At 36.5% G+C, this 22,499-nt stretch overlaps 1 protein-coding gene across 1 annotated transcript in view; it reads left to right on the forward strand.

Annotated features, from left to right (window-relative positions):
- The window catches only part of LOC309857019 (uncharacterized protein), a gene marked incomplete at both ends in the record, with an annotated part of 169,554 nt that overhangs the window by 112,982 nt on the left and 34,073 nt on the right, over positions 1 to 22,499 (forward strand). Inside the window, one exon of the mRNA XM_082749923.1 lies at positions 2,334 to 2,922. Within this exon, the coding sequence (XP_082606049.1) occupies positions 2,334 to 2,922 (589 nt within the window). The remainder of the gene's footprint in view (positions 1 to 2,333; positions 2,923 to 22,499) is intronic.

Below are 22,499 nucleotides of genomic sequence, written 5' to 3' on the forward strand. Positions count from 1 at the left end.
CTGAATGATTGAATTGTTTGACTCCCTTGCTAGATTCTCAACTTCATGAGGCCAAGGATTGTTCTATTCAGTCCTTCTTTATCCTCAATGTCTGTTATATTGCAGTCACTTACGTGACTAATGGGAAAAATCACAGAAAGAAAGAGTTAAAACTACAGAAAAACCCTGTAGGTTCAATAACACAAAGCTTTCTAAAATTATTTAGCCCAGGAATTGAATACTGGCTGCACTTTTGATTTTTTTTAAATGGTATTGAATTTAATTTAAATGGAAATACTGGAATGGTAGAATAATAAAAAAATTATAAAAGCAACTTGCTCCTTAAAGTAAGAATTATATAGGGCATCTCTTCTAGAAGCAAAATTTTCAAATGTCAAACATCTGAAAGCATAGAAGGAGAAGTAAGAGTGTGAATTGTACTTCAATGCTCTTTTCTTTATATTCAGCAAACAGCTTCATTCACACACCTTTCCAATTTTTTCAACTCTTTTGACAAAGCCTTCAGAGGAGTTACTGCTGATGACAACCATCACAGCCTAACAGGAGAAATTTTATAAAGAAAAATAATAGCATGTTTTTCCCAAATTGTTAAGGATATGGTGAAGCTCTGTCGGATTCAAAGGAGGAATGTGCAATTCCATGCTATATATAATAATAACTTGTTTTAATAGTGGCTTTGCAATTTTTCAGATATATCCATTTACTGAAACCACTATCAAATAAACAAAAACAAACAAATGAACAGGGGTTCGAGACAGAAATTATCTAATCTAAAAATAGCACATGTTCACAGAATACACAACACATATCCCAAGTACTACTATAGGTTTCAAGTAATAGTCAAAACAATAGTAAAAATGATTCAGACCACACCAGTCAAATCATAAATGGGACCTTAACTGTAAATCCTTATCTTTAGATCAAAGCGGGTAATTGGGGGCTGAAGATACATTATAGAACTAATATGTTATAGAACTCCTCTGAAATGAGTCATTTATTCCATCACTTTTCCTGCACAGCTGCTGACCCATGTTTTGGTTCCTGGAAATAGCTGCTACCCTGTCATACTTCTTAAAAGCACATATATTGATAACTCTACTCATTCCTCCATTCCTCTGTGACTGTCACTGTGTTAAAATGTGGAGTCAGCTGACTCACTTGTGATGGTAATAAAGTAGATGAGTTTGCAAAGTATTTTGTTATTTCTAAAAATGCAAAAACCAAATTACATTGAAATCATAAGGGGTGTTTCAGGGAGAGCTGTAGGATGTGGTTTCTTGTGTAATCCACAGAGATTAGCTCCAACACATATTTAAACTCTCCTCTAGGAGCAACCTTAGTGGTAAAGCAAGAAGATAAACAGATGTAAACACACCCTGGCACAAAATTATCACTTATGTTTGGCTTCCTAGTCTCCTCGTGTTACTTATTTATCTTAACTTCTCTCTGAAATCAGGGAACACAGAATCTCAATCAGTAGACATTTTTCTACTGAATTACCCAATAGTCCGATCATACCCCTAATACTTTTTAAAATTATTTCACTCATAATCCCAAATCTGCTTTGCTTCCTCATCTTAGTACACTGTAATTTGATTTCAAAATGAGGACAGTTGTCAGTAATGCCACATTCGTTCATCTATTTTACAATTCCATGTGCTTATAACTATGAAGATATGTTAATAACATCCATTCCAATAAGCCACCCTAAATTTATTATCATGAAACAAGACCTCAAGAAAGAGAATTCAAAATCATCCATGTATTTGCAACTTATTGCAATAAAGCCTTTATCAATAGACTTCCCTGTGCACATGGTGGTCAAATTGCTGGTGAAAACCAGCCAGATCTATTACAAGCTTTCTCATGGCTTCTAGGTAACCCAAGTGAGCCTTTATTGATACTGGGAAGGGATAAAGCAGGGAAGGGATAAACAGTGCTATAAGATTTGGCTAGACAAAAGTAATGACTCTCATTACAAAGTGAGTATTTTTTTTTCAAGCTTTAGTTCAGTTTATTTTTCTTGTATAAAACTATGTAGTAGCCACAGCTGGAGCCTGGGTCCTCTGAACAGAGACTCTGGTGTGGGTCTTCACAAGATGGTCCGTGAACTCCTGATAGGGAGACTTGGTGAACACAGTCTCCTTCCAGAGATCAGGGGTGATATAGCTGTAGGTCTTGGAGATGGCATCGAAAGTAGCCTTGGCAAAGTTCCCTAGGGTGGCAGTGCAGCCCCTGGCCGAGGTGTAGCAGTCGTCAATACCAGCCATCATCAGCAGTTTCTTGGGCACAGGGGCCGAGACAATGCCAGTGCCTCTGGGGGCGGGGATGAGATGCACCAGCACAGAGCCACAGCGGCCAGTCACCTTGCACGGGACAGTGTGGGGCTTGCCGATCTTGTTCCCCCAGTAGCCTCGCCGCACAGGGACAATGGAAAGCTTCGCCAGAATGATGGCTCCGCGGATGGCAGTGGCTACCTCCTTAGAACACTTGACATCCAAACCGACGTGTCCATTGTAATCTCCGATGGCGACAAATGCCTTGAACCTGGTCCGCTGGCCCGCGCGCGTCTGCTTCTGCACAGGCATGATCTTCAAAACCTCGTCCTTGAGGGAGGCTCCCAGGAAGAAGTCGATGATCTCAGACTCCTTGATGGGCAGGGAGAAGAGATAGATCTCCTCCAGGGACTTGATCTTCATGTCTTTGACCAGGCGGCCCAGCTTGGTGACGGGGATCCACTCCTTGTCCGCGGCCTTGCCCCCGCGAGCTCCGCGGCCTCGGCCCCGGCCCCGACCATGGCCCCGGCCCGCCCCGGCCCCGGATGCCGCTGCCGAAGCCACCGCGGAAACCGCCGCGGCCTCCCATTCCAGGGCCCCCGGGCCCTCCGGGCCCTCTCGCAGCACCGGCGTCATCCGCCATTTGGTGTTCTCTCGGAGAGGAAACAAAGTGAGTATTTTAAAGCAAAAGAGCCTGTTGGGAATATTGTTTTATAAAATAGTGTTTTTTTTTATTAACTTTTTAAAATTCAATTAGGTAACATATAGTGTACCAATAGTTTCAAATGTAGATTTCAGTTATTCATCCATAGCATATAATAGCTAATGCTCAGTACTTACTGTTATAGCTTCTTGAAAGCAGAATTTTAACCCACTGAGCCACCCAGGCGCCCTTGAAAGCAGAATTTTAGATCACATTTTCTGATTACTTCCATGTCGTACAACACTTTCCTGCTAGCAACCTTCAAAACATACTGTTTGTTAGAGGAATTTCTTTAATAATAAATAAATAGGAATTCATTTAAATTTATAAATATATAAAATAAATAGGAATTTATTTAAATTTATTTAAATATTACACACTGTTTCATTGTTCATAAATAAGGTGATGATATTATAGCCATTAGTTGGTAGCACTGATATATCACTATCTTTTTACTTCTCAGTGCATTCTCTTTACACAAATAGATATATATTTTAAAAAATGTGAATCTGTGGCAAACTTGTAAAAAACCCTATACAGTAAAGTTTATCATTTTAAGTAATCTCAATTATCTTCCTCAATTGTGATAGTATATCCTTCTATCTAGGCCAGATATTGTATGAGGGATTTGAAGAGACATACTTTTCTAAATTTCACTTTTCTCATCTGCAAAATGCTTATCATGATCCTACAAAAAAATACACTTATAATTTTTTGATGAAAATTTATTTATTTATTTTAAGATTTTATTTCTTTATCAGAGAGAGTGGGCGAGAGAGCAAGCACAGGCAGACAGAATGGCAGGCAGAGGTAGAGGGAGAAGCAGGCTCCGGCCGAGCAAGGAGCCAGATGCGGGACTCGATCCCAGGATGCTGGGATCATGACCTGAGCCAAAGGCAGCTGCTTAACCAACTGAGCCACCCAGGCATCCCTTTTGATGAAAATTTAATCTGTATAAACAATATATTTGCTGTAATGCGTGGTTCATGGAAAACATCTTTTTTAATTATAAGCAGTATTAGAAATTAAGTAAATGTGTCTATAATATTTAAAGTTTTAACACATAATTCCACTGCTTTGCCTTATTTTCTCAAATCCCTTTACCACTTTCACTGACAGAGTCAAATGTACTTTTTCTACTAGTAGCCAGCTCTTTGTCTTTTGTCAGAAAGATGCCCTTGTGAATTATTTATAATAGAGATATTAGCAATAATAATAATAATAATAATAATAATAATAATAAATAGCAATGAAAATGTTAAAAAAAAAGTTTTCTTAACTAATTAGGGTTCTTAGACATCAATTAGAGGAACCACCTCGGGCAAGCAAATTAATCTGCAAGACATTCCCAGAATTAACAAGTCAGTCAGATACAGGGTTGTCTGTAGACTGAAAAGAACTAGGTTTGGAAAATAGGTAAGGACAGTGAAAAAAGTGATCAAATTTTTGGGCAAAATAAACTCTTAGGTGTCCTTTCAATGGAGTCCTGTTCATTATGTAGCAGAAACTCTGGAGATTATCTCAATCCATTGGAGTCACCCCGTTTATTAGCTTGCTATTGACAAAGTTATTTACAAACTGTAGAGCAAGAGGTTATAATGGAGAAAACTGATGGTAATGCACAGGATTCTTGTTAACAATAATGCAAGTTAGTGATTTTTCATTAGAAAACATAAATTCTATAACCCAAATTATGGGCCCAGAGCACTTCTGCTGCACAACTCTGCTTATATCCCAAATAACCATGTGAACTAGTTTTAATATCTGCTTCTCTTATTAATTTTTGAATAAAAATTCTTGACACAAGTATTTTATAATTGTGTGATAACCATGAATTTAATTTTTGGAGAACAAAACACACTTTAGCATAACTAGGTTTGTTCACAGAACCAGCCTTGGTAACACACTTCTATATGTTAGAAATGATGTAATAAATGTAGAATATTGGGCACTTGTTTGGTATTCTTTGCCATGTTTTGCACTATCTAAAAAGAGATCAGTGAACTTGGACTGGAGTTAGTAGACATGGAAGAAAATAAAATATTACAGAGAAGAATACTCTGTGGTCCACAACCTAAACGGCCTGGGATTCCCATCATTTGGATCCCTGTAGCTTTACAGAAGTCAATTAAATTTGTGTATCTCTGATTAAAGTTGTTTCCCCAGTACTTTTTCAAACATCTCTTGTAAAGTATTGTTTCCCAGAAAAAAAGGGATTTTGCACATGTATCTGCCTTTGTCTCTGGTCATGATCTCAGTCAGGATCCTGGGATCGAGCCCCATATCGGGCTTCCTGCTCATTAGGGAGTATACTTCTCAGTCTCTCTCTGCAGCTACATCCCCCTGCCCCACTCATGCTCTCTCTCTCTCAAATAAATAAATACAATCTTTAATTTTTTAATTAAAAATAAGATAAATAAATTAAAATAAAAAGTCTGGGCTTACTGCCCCATTTAGCTCCTTTTGTTTTTTTGAGTTGTATTTAAAGCAGCATGAGAGAACATGAGGCTCTCAAACTTAAAAAAAAAAAGGAAAAAATTGAGTTTTGTTAGGATTTAAGATCTTGTCTGCTAGACAAAAACGTTGGCTTTGTTAACATGTGAAAATTATCAAAAGGGAATAAGATAGAATTCTAATAATTTTTGTAGAAATTAAAAATTTTCTCCAACCCAATTACATACAGACCCATTAAGTAAATTCATTCCAATGTCCCAAACCAACCTTTTCTAATAGTAATGCATCTGTGTAAACAGGGTCAACCCAAGGAATAAATAAATATTATTATTTTTTTCCTGTCTCTTCCACAGTCTCATCTGGGTATATTGGTAGCAAGCCAATTATCTATCTTATAAGACATGATATCATAAGGAAGGGTATTCTGTCCATTTGGAACAACTGAAAATCATTGTAATTTTATCTTGGTGCAGTAACTTGAGATGGCACAGTGTGGTTTATGAATATATTTTATTTTTTTTTTACTGGGAAGAAGAGATTATAGAGATATTGGTTATCCAAGAGAGACTGACAGGTGTTGATAGTTGCCAGGTCAATATCCATCTACTTTTTCCTTTAGTATCAGAAAGCACTGAGGGATTGACAACAAGGAAACTTAAAACAACATCAAATATTTTATTGTCTCTTTTCTAGTTACATTGTAACCATATGACAAAGTATCAGTCGTACAAGATATCATTCTCTTTTACCTCTATCTTTCTGCCAGAAATGTGGGCTTAATAGTGAGAACTCCAACAGCAATTTTTGCAACTGTGAATAAAAAGCCATGAAAACCTCTAAGATAGTTCACTTGACTTTCTTAAGACTCTGAACCAACACCAGAAAACACTCTCTGTAGTCTTCTTGTTAAATGAAAAATATGGTTAAACCACTTTTGACAGTCTACTACCTACAGCAAACTGTAAATCTTAATTGAAATATGTCCTCTCAGCTGTGCTTAAGCAACTGAGTCCTGAGCTTTTCAGGTTTTCAGTCTGAAAGAGTACACCTCGGGTGCTCTGAAAGGGAAGAGAAACGACACCCTGTTCTCCATATAAATTAAAGAAGAGAAATCTGTGCATTTAAGTGGGCCATATAAAATTTATCAAGCAGTTATCTCCTAACTCCTTCCTATCCAAATTACCTGATATGCTCTCCCTACTCCTTTATTCCACGTTACTGCCTTTTCACAACATGTCTTCTGTTATTTCCTTCTTGCAAGCTAGTTTTGATTTCTGCATCTAAAAAAATCAACAATCATTGTGTATTTCAATTCCCATTTTTCTCAAATGCATTGATTCTTCTTATCTATTACTCTTTTCTCATACTCAGTGTCTTTGTCTTTATGGGGTTTGTACTTTGCTTTTCCCCATCCTTTACTGCCATTATATAATCAATCTAATAACTTCTTAGAGAAAGTTAAAAATTCCCGCATAGCCACACGTGAACACAAAGTCACTGATTTTTAGCAAACCTATAAGATAGTCAGACATCCATTCAATTTCTTTTTTTTTAAGATTTTATTTATTTATTTGACAGAGAGAGATGACAAGCAGGCAGAGAGGCAGGCAGAGAGAGAGGAGGAAGCAGTCTCCCTGCTGAGCAGAGAGCCTGATTTGGGGCTCGGTCCCAGGACCCTGGGATCATGACCTGAGCCGAAGGCAGTGGCTTAACCCACTGAGCCACCCAGGCGTCCCTCCATTCAATTTCTTAACTGAGTCCCAAATGCATCCTGACTTCTAACCTAAACCTAAGCTCTACTTCTTACACGTTGTTATATGACCAAATTCTTTCAGTTCAGTATTTTGTAACATTTAAATATTAATCAGTTGATGCTTTGTTTGTGTATTTCTATGAAAATAATTTGAATACTGTAGATTTATTGTTATATTTATAGGTTTATAATCAAAGTTTCATCAGTTGAAGTTTTTGGAAATTTCAGATATAATGATTAACCTAAAATGATACTGCCTCAAATCCCTCTGATATCAAGGCCCAACACCTGATTATAGCCAAACCTGTGGTGGATAGTTCCATGGGAAATTGCAGTTACTTAACACTGATAGCATCTCATGTTCTCTCTCTCATTTTAGAATGTCTCCAACACAACCTGAAAGTGTAGGAGAGTTAATGTCCTCTGAGGACAGCTCTCAGTGAAGTGGAAATAAGAACCATAGGTAAAATTGTCAGTTTTCAGGTCTTCATGAGGACAACTTAAAGAAGTTTCTCAGGACCTTTCAGTAAAAGCAAGCCTTCATTTTCTATCCACAACAATTATATCAACAATGTACCTCTTTGACAAAGTTGCTTCTTCACTGTATCACTTTCCCATTCTTTTCTACCTTGGATAATCTCCCAGATAAACTAACAGTACTCAAATCCTTTGTCCTACTCTTTGCTCTCAGGATAAATGGAGCCAAAAGACTTAGATTAATATCAAGTTCTGAATGGGATCTTAGAGCTATTTCTGTCCAGATTTTCATAAACATAGGGACCTTTGAATTATCAGGCTATAAATAAGTTCTAAATGGAGGGGGCAAAAGCAAAAAGTAGAAATTTTTATGTTTGATTTTTAATCATGATTAATTGACTTTATTGATTATTAAAAATACTAACATTATAAAAGTGTGGATCTTTGTAAAACAATGTCTTAATGTAAGAAAGAAGTTGCATAGTCCTTTTGAGAATATTAAACCAAGTGTTCAGGTGCCATCTAATTTCTTGTTTAATCCAGAACTTTGGTGTGCATCATCTTGAGGAATAGGATTTTGAAGTCCAGACAGACTAAGAGAAAACTGATCCAAATGTGTGTGTTTATATTTCTGCTTTTGTTGTAAAAATCAAAGTGTGATTGCTGGTTTAAAATGGTAAAACTAATAATGTTCATGGACTCGATTATAAATTTTCTAATTGTATGGGAAGAATCCAACAAAGATAGAATTAATTGATTTGCAAATCCTCAAAGAGCTACAGGATCAGGTAGTGGTATGTTCTGATTCAACAGCATCATAATGCAGCATTTTATATGTGTGGCTAATGGATATTTTCATGAATGTTTGCTAGCTAGTCAGCCAATACAGAGAAATATTAGGTAGGGTAATTACTCACAGTTGTGTTTAATATAATGAGAGAAAATTATCAAATGGCACTAATAATAATAATCCTATAGCAGGCTAAATAATTCAATGATAATTACAAGTATTAATCTAGCTTTCTTCCCTGATTATGACTCTTCTCTCCTTTATCATAATGGGAGTAGCACATTGTCTGCAATGAATTGTGAAAACCCAGCAGTGACTTTGGCAGTGAAGGCCTCCCATCAATTTTGATAGGTTAAAAGGATTCTGGTTGGTCTTGAGCAAATGTGTCAATTTTTTTATTCTGTGTGTGTCATAAAAGAAAGAAGCAATAGTAAATTCTTGCTGTTATTCCATGGAGCCAATAAAATCATACTGCCAACAAGAGGCTGTTGACACCATAGGTGTAGTTAACTGTCTTGAAATACTACGCCTGGAAATAAAATCCTAATATTTCACATAACCTCTTTTTTTAAAAGAAACAAAACAAAACAAAACAAAACAACTATACTGCTTACATTTAGGGCCCTGCTGTTGTGTAACTATTTTTGAACATGTCTTCTGTAAGTGTATATATATATATATATATATATATATATATATATATATATACATATTTTTCTGTGCAATAAATTCATTTAGAGATAAATTTGGATTGCAAATTATTTTGGGGGAGGCGTGGTATTTGTGGCTAGTCTTACAAGTAAAAAGGACTAAAAGAAAGAAGAAAAACATTTTTTATTACAGCATATTTACATCTGTCCAAAGTACTTATCTACTATAATACTGACTAATGTATAATACTGTACACAAAGAAAGAAGCTAAATGAGTTATAATTCAGTCAGTGTATAGCTGGCCATTTTAAAACTTACCACTGAATCTTTCTGGTATGCAATGTGATATCTGGCAATCTGGTCCAGTTCATTACATCAGGTCATTTGTATGTTCTTATTACCATTTTGATAGCATAGCACATTTTATAACCCAGACATTTTACAATGGAACTATGATGCATGTATTTTCAAAAGTATAGACATACATGAAGCTATGAGGTCAAAAAAGATGAATGTCCGTAGTACCATATAGACTCAACAAATAAAAGTGTCCAAGGGTCTGAGTGTGACTTATGAATATTGTATAAGATTAGGCCAACATGTGGTTTTGATATAAATAATCTGTTCTTAAATTAGAATTACAATCGTTGAGTACAGTGTTGAAAATGGCAGATAGATTTTAGCTATCTTTGCTCACTAGGGAAAATGGAAAAATGTTTAGTTTGGTCAGATTTTCACTTAACTTCTGAAAAATCTTACGTTTGAGAGAACCCTTCTGAAATAAGAATCCTTAAAGACATAACCCCTTTGGCACAAGTTTTCAAGAAACTTGTTTGATGTTGTAGACAATTCTATGGCACACGTACTGTTCTAGATGTTTCATGCCAATAATATGTAAGCCATACCAAGGCTACATATACATATAGAGATGTTCCTCAGCTTACAAGGGGGCTATGTACAGAGAAACACATAAAAAATTGAAAATGCATTTAATACCCCTAAACAATCAAATATCATAGCTTACCTTAAGCTTATTTAAACATACTCAGAACACTTACATTTGCCTGCATTTGGGCAAAATCATCTTAAGCAAAGCCTATTTTATAACAAAGTATCAAATATCACATGCAATTTATTAAATATTACATTAAAAAAAGAAGAATATATATATTCTATATATATATTCTATATATAGAATGCTTGTAAGAATATCAGGTGTTCACCCCTGTAATCTTCTAGCTGACTGGGAGCTGTGGCTCACTGCCGCTGCCCAGCATCACAAGATGGCACCATATAGAACAAGAGTTTCAGGTGGTAGGTGTTGTAAATTTTACCCAAACTGACATTGGTCAAACTCGTTTTTGTCATCATATATATCAAGTAGTTTTCTCGGGTTTATTTTTAGAATATCCTTGTATAATGAATATTTACACTGATATCTAGTATAAAAATCTTGCAATTTAACAGTAGAAACATTAAGATATTGAAAATCAATCTATTTCTTTAATTCATTGAAGACATTTTTGGCTTGTTTCCAGTACTTTCTTACTGGTTAAAAAGTGAATTTGAAGTAGTCTGGATTTCATTATTATATGGCACTTTCCCTTTGATGAATACAAAGACGATATTCTATATTAGCTATCTGAGAAGAATTTATTTTTTTAATTTTATTTATTTGTAAGAGAGAGAGAGTGAGAGAGAGCACAAGCAGGGGGAGCAGCAGGATGAGGGAGAAGCAAACTCCCGGCTAAGCAGGAAATCTGTTGCAGAACTGAGTCCCAGGACCCTAAGATCATGACCCGAGCTAAAGGCTCAGGCGTTTAACTGACTGAGCCACCCAGGTGTCCCAATCTGAGAAGAGTTCTGTATGCTATTCCTATTAATATGCAGTTTAAAGTCTAGGTAATTAACTTAATATTTTAGTGGCTATTGTATAGATAGCACTATGTTCCAGGCAGAGAGTAAGAAAGAAATATTAAATCAACCATATTCTATGCATTCTAAATGAAAATAATTAATCAATCATAATAAATCCTTCTATTTATGGAATATCAACTTATAAGCTTTCCTCCATATGAACAATGCCAAATACCAGAATAAAGGGTCATCTAATACAAATAAAGGATAGAATTAAAGAATTCTGGTAAGCCATTTAATTTTGAAAAATGGTGTTCTATTGTTGCTGAGTTGTGGTTTTCCGTTACATAATATCTGATAAGTGTAGAAGTAACATGAGTGTTACGTGAGATGAGAAATGGTATATAATTAAGATATTTTTAAAAGTACAGATAAATACAAATTTGTAAACATAGCATTATGGAGGAGTAAAAATAAATGATAGCTACACACTCTAAAGTGAATAAAACTTGGAAAGCTAATAGAGAAGTAAAACAAGGACAGTGCAAAAAGTATGGTACATTTTTATGAAGTTCAAACAAATTCTGTGAAACCATAGATGGACTTAAAGATACTATTATGTATCAAATATTGTAAAAATTAAGCAAGGAAATAGCAAACATAAAACAACCAAAGCATACAAACTTGGGTAGATACAAGAGGTGTGATCATGTTCTACTTCATAAAGAGATGACTTAATAGATAAATACAAGTAACTAGACTTTTTAGAAGTTCATAAAACGTTGCCTGTTATTTCTTAGTAATATAAAATATATGGTTTTCTAACAAAAACGTTTATCTTAAAAATATTTAAAAATAAATTTCAGGCTACTCCTAAGGTTATTTTTACTTTTCCACTGTGGGAAAAGCTGGTTGTTGTAGTTGTAGTTGTTTGTTTGTTTTAGTCTCCTCCTAGTTTTTATTATTATAATGTGGAATGAGGAATGTTAGATTGAAAAGTGAATTATTTTATAGACAAAAATCATTACTTGATTCACCTCCTGGTACAGCAGATGGAACTCCTGAAAATATGCCCTTTTGCCTTATGGAAGAGTAACAGTTATGCTTACTTCTGAAACATACTTGGTGGTGGCCCTAAATAGTGACACCATAGTAAACATTTTGAATATTTGCAATTAATTTTTATAGTCATAGGGCTCCAAAAGGCACTGCAGGTATCTTAGCAGGTATTTCAATAAGGCTAAAAGTTGCCTGACTGTTTAAAAATATTAGCAAGGCACAAAACATGGCAGAAGTATTGTCCTCAGATATTATTTTTTTCCATATGCTCCTGATTCCAGACATGACAAGTTATTTTTCAAATATTTATTATAAAAGTTTTTATTTATTTATTTGACAGAGATCACAATTAGGCAGAGTCAGGCAGAGAGAGAGAGGAGGAAGCAGGCTCCCTGCTGAGCTGAGAGCCCGATGTGGGCCTCGATCCAAGGATCCTAGGATCATGACCTGAGCCGAAGGCAGATGCTTTTACCTACTGAGCCACCCAGGCTCCCCCATGACAAGTTATTTTGATAGATGTATATACAGTGTATTTTCCAGTTATAAGAAAAATGGTTCTGCTATTTTTAACCTTTTTTTAAAATTAAATAATTTTTTTCATTGAAATTTTATTTTTTAATGTTTTACTTCTCTTTTCTTTTTTTTAAAGATTTTATATATTTATTTGAGAGACAGAGATCACAAGTAGGCAGAGAGGCAGGCAGAGAGAGAGGGGGGGGGAGCAGGCTCCCTGCGGAGCAGAGAGCCAGATGCGGGGCTCAATCCAAGGACCCTGAGATTATGACCCGAGCTGAAGGCAGCAGCCCAACCCACTGCGCAACCCAGGCGCCCCAATGTTTTACTTTTCAATATACTACTTAGAATATAAAACCTATTCCATTTTGTAAGATGTTTACCATTTAAAAACTGGTAATTTTCTCATTGTGTCTTCCCCTCACATTGCTTTATTTTGAATAAAAAATTTCACAATAAACATAACTGATGCTTTCCTTCTGATGGTCCCTCTGTTGGTCATATTGTATATGAGCCATGACAATTAGTTTTACAAAATTTATTGATGTTTGTTGATATGTTTTATCATAACTAATTTTCCCTCCCTTATCTAGATTCCCCAGCTTTCAGACAGGTGGACACTTCAATAAACCATACCCAAGGGATGTATCAAGTACTTCTTAGACATTCTCTCAGATCCTTGAGGTGTCATTTTGCCTAGGGATTTGCAATAGGTTCTGCCAGAGGCACCACTGTGACAACTGATGTCCATGGTCTATCTCCTGCTAAGCTCAAGAGGTCACTGGTTTCCAAGTTTATCTATACAATTAATGCATACCAGCAAGTTCTTTTTTTTTAATATTAACAAACTTATTTTAAAGTTTATATGGAGAGGCAAAGACTCACAATAGTCAACATAGTGTTGAAGGAGAACAAAGACTGAGGACTGACTTCAAAGTTTACCATAACGATTGGGCGCCTGGGTGGCTCAGTGGGTTAAGCCTCTGCCTTCCGGCTCAGGTCATGATCCCAGGGGCCAGGGATCGAGTCCCGCATTGGGTTCTCTGCTCAGCAGGGAGCCTGCTTCTCCTCATCTCTCTCTCTGGCTGTCTCTCTGCCCATTTGTGATCTCTCTCTCTGTCAAATAAATAAATAAAATCTTTAAAAAAAGTTTACCATAACGATAATTGTAAGCATGATATTGTAATACCACAGAAAGACTAGATTAAAGCAACAGAATATATATTATCAATTATATTTTATATATAATAGAAAAGCAAAAGCAATACAAGAGAGCAAAATACAATCTTTTAAACAAATGGTTCTGTAGCAATGGTGAAGCTAAATCTAAAAATATAAAATAAAATAAATCCAGGCAGATATCCTACACTCTTCACAAAAATTAACTCAGATTGGATTATAAACCTAAACATGAAACATGTAGAAGGTAATATAGAAGAAAATTTAAATGACCTTGGTTTTCGCAATAACTTTAGCTAAAAAACACAAGCACTGAATTTAAAAATGTCTACTCTGTGAAACACAATGCCAAGAGAATGAAAAGGCAAAGCACAGACTATGAGAAAAAATTTGCAAAATACACATCTGGCAAAGGACTGTTAATCAAAAATACACAAAGACCCCTTAAAACTCAACAATGGGGGAAAAACCGGATTAAAAATGAGCCAAAGACCTTAGCAGATACCTCACAAAAGAAAATATTACAGATGGCAAATAAGCATATAAAAAGATGCTTCACATCAAAGGTCATCAGGAAAATGCAAATTAAAACAAAAAAGAGACACCAGTACATACCCAGAATCCAGAGCACTGACAACAGAACATGAAATGTTGGTGAGGATGTGGAGCAACAGGAATGTTCTTCCATGTGTATTGAGAATAAAGAATGGAAAACAACTTGGCAGTTTCTTACATAACTAAACATATTCTTGCCAGATTATTCAGCAGTAGCAGCTCTTGGTATTTATCCAAAGAAGATGAAATCTATACCCACAAAGATGTCTATAGTAGTTTTATTCATAACTGACAAAAGCTTGGAAGCAACCAAGATATCCTTCCATAAGTGAAAGGTCAAAGAAAGTGTAGAACATGCAAACAATGGAATATTATTTAATGCTAGAGAAATGAATTACCAAGCTATGAAAAGATATGGATATAAATATTTAATAAATATTTGATTTTAGGCTTCTACCAGTCTATCAATAGTATTAGTATATTTTAACAGTGAATGCTCAGCATTCATGAATTTACCTAATAAAACATTTTGGGTTCAATATTTTAAATACTTCAACCTCTATGATTATATTCCTAATAATTTTGAATTGGGGTAAATAAACCTTAATTTTTTGTAACTTGTTTCTTATTGCAAGAGAGCTCAATGAAATTTTAGAAAATAAAAATTTACAAAAAAAAAGTTTAGTTTACTATTGCCAAATAATTTAAAACTTTATCTTATATTCAAATACATATATTTTTCTAAATTGATTTATATGCTACTAAAACCAAAAACTTTTAGTTATACTAGATTTCATATCCTGCAATAAATGCCAGAAATCCATCTGGCAATGATTTGTCTTAAATAGAGTTAAGATGGGTGTTATTACAATGCAAGATGGAAACAAAGATAGTATAACAATTGGTGTTACATAACTTTTCCGTTTTGATCAAGTTACTAATCTACAAAAGGCTTTTATCAGTGACAGACTTGGGACTTTAACAAAACTTTTAAACTAGCATGTGCGACTCATTCCTAGAAAACAACACAATCAATAACACTTTATTTAGATTAAATCATGACTATTTCTCCATTTGAATAAAAAAGGTAGCAACCCCAATAAGTTTATTGAACATGAAAAGTTGAAATGCTATAATGCTCCTAAGGAATTAAATGATCCAGTCAAGAATTACAAAAAAAGGATATAAATTACCAAAGTGTTTGTATAATTGTAATGTACAACTGCCCATTATCGTTCCATAGTGTAGGCTTGTACAAGAACTCTATAAAAGAACTCCACTTCTAAACTGTGGAAAATATGTTCCCTTTCCCCCTATATACAACTATTAAGCCATTCATTTAGCTTTTAAAATATCCACTTAATACAGGCTTTTTACACATTTGAACAGGCAGCAGGGCTCTATTCTTATCGCTTACATCTGAAGGATAGACTTCTAGCGTAAGAGGTAAAGCCCATAAAGGAGCCCAATAATAACAACAAAATACAGTTTAGTGAGCCCTTACAATCTGCCAGCTACTTTTCTGAGAATACTTCAATTAATAAAACATATAAAATACCTGACCACAAAGAGCTTACATTCTTTTGAAATATAATAGTGAAATAAACCAATAATAGAGGGGCACCTTGGTGGCTCAGTCCATTGAGTGACTGCCTTTGGCTTGGGTCATGATCTCAGGGTCCTGGGATGTAACTCCCCAGCAGGCTTTCTAGGCAGTGGGGTGTTTTCTTCTTCCTCTGCGCACCCTCCCAATTCTCTCTCTCTCTGTCTCAAATAAGAAAATAAACCAGTAATAGAATAATGATTGATGGTTGATGGTGATAAGTGATACAAAGAAATACAAGAAAGGTAAAAGCCATTGGAGAATGCTGGGATGAAAGTTAATTTTATTTTGTGTTGGGTGGTTATATCTCATTTATGAGATGTTATTTGCACAAAGACCCAGGAAGTGAAGGAGAGTGTTATACAAATATTAAAGGAAAAGATTGCTCTAGGCAGAGCAAGTAAGTATATAGACTTTGTGTGAACAGCTTGTCTGTTACTTTTGAGGAAAAGCAAGGAGGCCAATGAGGAGTTCATAGTGGTGGAGAGAGGAAGAACGTATTGATGTATGACCTTCTAGTACATTAAAACGCCTTCAGTTTTTATTTAATATGAAAGGGGAAGATACCAAAAGACCCTCAACAGCAGAATAAAATCATCTGACTTGATTTTTAGGTTAAATTGCTGTACCAAAATAAATTTGCAGGGAGAAAGGAGTGCAGTTTGTGTGGAAGTGGGGTTATCAATCAAGTCAATAATTCAGGAACATATGATGGTGTTTTTAGCATGCTGGGTGGTAATAGAAGTGGTGAGGTATGGTTTTCATTGTGTATATATTTTGATGGTGAATATTCTGGTGAACAGGATGGGGTATGTGCAGGACAGACATCAACATTTATTTTACCTGCACAAACAGAAGGGTGGAGTCTTCATTCCCTGATATGGAGAGAACTCTGAGTTCAAATGTTCTTTCTCATTAAATGGCATAGTGATGATGAGGATTTAGTCAGACAGTGAAAGAGAGCAGTAAGCATAGTGTTAAGCGGTAAGACATTATAATACATTGGAACATCAAAAAACGTTGTGTTGGATCATCTGTTTATGTGAGTAAATAAATAAATAAAGCTTCCTGGGGTTCTGATAGAGGTAAAGAAGACTGCTATATGATCCAAAGGGGCACGTGCACCAAATGTTTATAGCAGTAATATCCACAATAGGCAAACTATGGAAAGAACATAGATGTCCATCAACAAATGAATTATATATATATATATATATATATATATATATATATATATATATACACACAATGGAATACTACTCAGCCATCAAAAGAAATGAAATCTTGCCATTTGCGTTGACATGGATGGAACTGGAGGGTATTATGCTTAGCAAAATAAGTCAACCAGAGAAAGGCACTATCATATGATCTCCCTGATATGAGGAAATGGAGGTGCAATGTGGGGGGTTTGGGGAACAGGAAAAGAGTAAATGAAACAAGATGGGATCGGGAGGGAGACAAACCATAAGAGACTCTTAATCTCACAAAACAAACTGAGAGTTGCCGGGGGGGGGGTGGGGAGGTTAGGGAGAGGGTGGTGGGGTTATGAACATTGGGGAGGGTATGTGCTGTGGTGAGTGCTGTGAAGTGTGTAAACCTGGTGATTCACAGACCTGTACCCCTGGGGCTAATAATACATTATATGTTAATGAAGAAGAAGAAGAAGAAGAAGAAGAAGAAGAAGAAGAAGAAGAAGAAGAAGAAGAAGAAAAAGACTACTATAAATCAAATGCTATGGTTTTCAGCATAGAGTGTGTAATCAGGCATATTTTATTAAAGTAACCAAGTAAAATGATGGTCGAAAACTGGAATAACAGAAAACATAAAAATCAGAGATTTTAAAAAGAGATATGGGACAGTGTAGAGAATATAGTCAATGATATTATAATAGTGTTATATGGTGACAGATGGCGGCTATATTTGTAGTGATCATAGAATAATGTATGGAGATATTGAAAACCTGAAACCAATGTAACACTGACTATCAACTACACTCAAATAAAAAAATAGTAAAAGGAAACATTTTAATTTAAAAAGATAAAAAGAGGGACAAGAATTTGAAAAGTGAATTTCAAAAAGAGTAAAGATGAGGCTAAGACATACTCTGAACCTTGAGGAAAACACCATTTTGAAAATTCTTCCCATTTTGAGAAAACTCAAATGAATCAAAACCATAAAAGAACCCATTTTAACTGAGAGATGTAATGAATGCTCAAGAAATAATTTTATGACAGGATAATTCTTCCCTATGAAACAGCATACAGAAACCCGGGGAAACACCTGGAAGCCAAATAAACTATACTGAAAATAAGAATTAGGAAAAAGATAAATGATGAAAGATAAGAAAATTAGACCTGCGACAGAGACCTAGTGAAGAGAATTTTTAGCTTGTGGTTTAATGTTTTTGAGGATAATCTAGAGTTCATAACTGCCTTGAGGCAGGCTGGTTGTAGGCAGTTTAGGCAGACCCCTAAGAGAGGCCTACTTTGGGCAGGTGGTGTTGGAGGAGGCCATTGGGCTGGACAAAGACAAATCCAACCATTTGACTAAAGTGTCTGTGAAGATGTTGAAGTCAGATGCAGCAGAGAAAGACCTGTCAAACCTAATCTCAGAAATGGAGATGATGAAGATGATTGGACAGCACAAGGACACCATAAACCTGCTGGGTCCTGCACACAGGATGGTCCTTCGTACACTATCATGGAATATGCCTCCAAAGACAACATACAGGAGTACCTGCAGGCCCAGAGGCCTCCTGACCTGGAGTACTGTTACAATATCAGCCACAATGCAGCAGAGCAACTCTCCTCCAAGCACCCGGTATTCTTTGCCTACCAGGTAGCCTGAGGCATGGAGTACCTTGCCTCCAAGAAGTGCATACACCAAGACCTGGCCACCAGGGAAGTGCTGGTGACAAAGGACAACATGATGAAGATCTCAGACTTCAGCCTTGCCAGAGATATCACCACATCAGTTACTATAAAATGAGAACCAACAGTGGACTGCCTGTGAAGTGGATGGTCCCTAAGGCCATGTTTGACCAGATCTACATCCACCAGAGTGACTTCTGGTCTTTTGGGGGTGATCCTGTGCAAAATTTTCACTCTGGAAGCCTCCCATATCCTGGAGTGCCTGTGGAGGTGGTTTTTAAGCTGCTGAAGGAGTCATTTGATGGATAAGCCAATAAGTGCACCAGAGAGTTATACACAATAATGAGGGGTGGCTGGCATGTGGTACCTTCAAGCTGCTGGTAGAAGACCTGGATCATACTGTGGCCTTGACCTCCAACCAGGAGTACCCGGACCTGTCCTTGGCCCTGGAACAATACTGTCTATGCTTTCCCAACACCCAAAGCTTCACCTGCTCCTCAGAGAAGAATTCCACCTTCTCTCATGTGCCGTTGCCCAGGGAGGCCTATCTGCCCTGACACCCAGCCCAGCTTGCCAATGGTGGACTCAAATGACTAGTATCCCTATTACTCCTGTCCAGATTCCGTCATAAGCTGTAACCCTTACCCCCCACCCTCCCTGCAAGACTCACTGCCTTCTCCTTTGTCCCTTTCCTACTGGCAGGAGCCAGCTGCCTACCTGAGGCCTTCACCCCTTGAAGTTCACCTCTCTTCCCCTTCCTCTTCCTCCTCCTTACAACCTGCTCATGAAAGAAAGGAACAGAGAGGCAGGTACTTGCTCGTGGCTACTTCCTTCCCTCCCATATGTTGGACCAAGACCCCTCCCTGTCATCTGGTACTGCCTAGACGTCGAGAGAGTTGGAGATGAGGCAGGCCAGTGAAAGCTGTTGGAGCTTTCCTGGTTTGGTTTTGTCTGCTTAGCATAACATGTAAGACTGAGTTCTGGTGGCAGGGACCTAGTCCTTGGGGCTATAGCACTAGCGAGGGGAGGTCAACTGCTCTGGGCCTTGGCTAAGAGCAAGCCCTGCTCCAGAGATATGGTGCCAAGGGCTTATTAATTTTGATACTAATTTGCTTTGCTGACCAAATACCTGGTATCAAAAGATGGGAAGGCAAAGACTGGAAGCAGTGTTGTGACCATGGGGTCCAGCCCCAAACTATGAAGAAAACACAAAGTGTATAAATCTGAGTAAGTATATCTTTACACACCTTTTTAAATAGGTTGTTATCAGAGATTTAATCAATGGGTAATATGCTCCTCGTGGCTGGGAAGCATCAGTTGCCATATATTAAATACAAAGAAAAGAGGTGTCTGGGTGGCTTCCTCCAAGAAGTGTCCCTTCTTTTCAGGTCATGATCCCAGGGTCCTGGGATGGAGCCCCACATCAGGCTCTCTGCTCAGTGGGAAACCTGCTTCTCCTTTTCCCTCTGCCCTGCTTATAGTTCCTCTTCCTGTCTCTCTGTCTGTCAAATAAATAAAATATTAAAAAAAAAACAAGAAAGAAACAAAATGTTTTTAAAAGGTCTTTTTTTTTTTTTAAATTTTCTAGGGGTGCCTGGATGACTTAGTTGTTTAAGCAGATGTTTGCCTTTGGCTGAGGTCATGATTCCAGTGTACAGGGATCCAGCCCTGCATGGGACTACTTGCACCCCAAGGAGCTTGCTTCTTCCTCTCCCTTTGCACATGATTCCCCCTGTTTGTGTGCTTCTTCTCTCTCTCTCTCTCTCTCTTGCTGTCAATAAATAAAATAAAATCTTTTACTAAATAAATAAAAAAATAAATAAATTTCTAAACCTACTTTCAGTTTAGGTCCCTTAACAAAAATTGCTACTGCTTCATTAAAAAAAAAAAAAGATAATTTAGAAAGATGCTTCCAGAGTTAAAAAGTTGTTTTGTTTCTTTGTCAGGATTCAATATAGAAGTGCTTTAAAAAGTAAAAGAAAAAATATGCTATATTAACTCTAATCACACTATAACTTTGGTGGTTATATCAAGATAATGAAAAGTGATTTTAAAGCAAATTTCATTATTAGACATAAAGATCAAGTCAAAATTACAGAAGAGTAAAAGGATGAATTCATCAGGGAGTATAATAATTCTTTTTTTTTAAAGATTTTATTTATTTATTTGACAGAGAGAGATCACAAGTAGGCAGAGAGGCAGGCAGAGAGAGAGAGAGAGGAGGAAGCAGGCTCCCTGCTGAGCAGAGAGCCCGATGCAGGACTCGATCCCAGGACCCTGAGATCATGACCTGAGCCTAAGGCAGCGGCCTAACCCACTGAGCCACCCAGGCGCCCCGGGAGTATAATAATTCTTGAATTTTAATACGTAACAACAGATTTGGGGATATATAGGGAAAAACTAAGAACAAAAATCATAACTTCTACCTTGGACGACAAATGGAAAATAATTTCAACACCCTTATTTTAAGATTACATAGACAAATGGTCATCATATTGGTAAGATATGTAAGACTTGAACAAAATGATCAACTAACTAGATATGCTTGATATTACATTACAGTAACTGAACTAACTGAGGTCAGTCTTTGGTGAATCACAGAAACAGGTGGAGTTGTCAAACAAAGGAATCTTTGTTTACAACATACAAGGAGTTCACAGGGAATAAGTTCCAAAGCCTTGACTGTTTGAACAGGAGAGAGATTTTTATTTAGTATTTAAGATGAATACTCAGAAGGGAGAGTTTTATTATCCCGTGTATGGTTGGTCATAAGGTTGTGGATGCATGCACATCCACATATGTATTTGTGCAATATGTATTGCATGTTCACCTGAATGAAGCTTGTATTCCACCGAGGGCAGAAACTTCAACGTTAGAATAAAGCAGAGGTAACTGTTGGACAAGGGAAAGGAACTCTGCAGGCTTCAAGAGCAGATAGAAACTAGATGGGGTCTTGGGCTCATTTTCTGGTACAAGGAATGAAAGGCCTTGATTGCTTTTGAAATAGCACTAGGAGTTTTACCACTGATTTATTGTCTCAATAGCTTAGGCTATTTCCTGGTCTGGTGGTGACTGTTAGTTTTCCCATTGCCTTGTTCCCTCAAAATCCTTAGGAGTGAGGTTTTTGCATTTCTTTGTAAGAACCTCCCAGGAATTTTTGGAAGAAGTGTGCTGGGGCAAGTACACAGGTGGGGTATAGATCATTGAAAATAGCTGGGGACAAAAAATGACTTTTCTTATGTCAGGAAAACTATATCTCTTCTTTAATTTTCTACGAACCTCTAACTCTTTCTGCTGATGTTACCAGCAGGCATCTGAGATATTACTGATTGTTCTCTTGAACCTAAGGAAAAGGAAATGTAGAAAGCAAAAGACAAAACTTTAAAATCTATCCTGCAACTCATCAATTCACTGCAGCCACCTCTCTGTCTTTCCCTTTCTCTTTTTCTCTCTTTCTCTTTCTCTCTCACTTTCTCTCTCACATACGCACAACACACGCAAATCGACTTAAAGCAATTTTTAATTTTCCCTATTCCATTTTAATATACTTGAGGCATGATCATTTTCTTAGTAAATACAAGAAAAAAAAATCTAGGATTCCATCATTCTGTGTGATTAAAGTATTGAGGAATTTACTTCCAATAGCACTTATAAAAACACATTTTATTTATGTAATATTATATAATCAGGTGCCTGCATTTTTCTTATTCTCTAACTAGTGTTATTTGGCAATTAATATTTTGTCAATCAATATTCCCC

The sequence above is a fragment of the Mustela nivalis genome (assembly GCF_964662115.1).
Source record: "Mustela nivalis genome assembly, contig: HAP1_SCAFFOLD_207, whole genome shotgun sequence".
Taxonomy (NCBI): Eukaryota; Metazoa; Chordata; class Mammalia; order Carnivora; family Mustelidae; genus Mustela; species Mustela nivalis.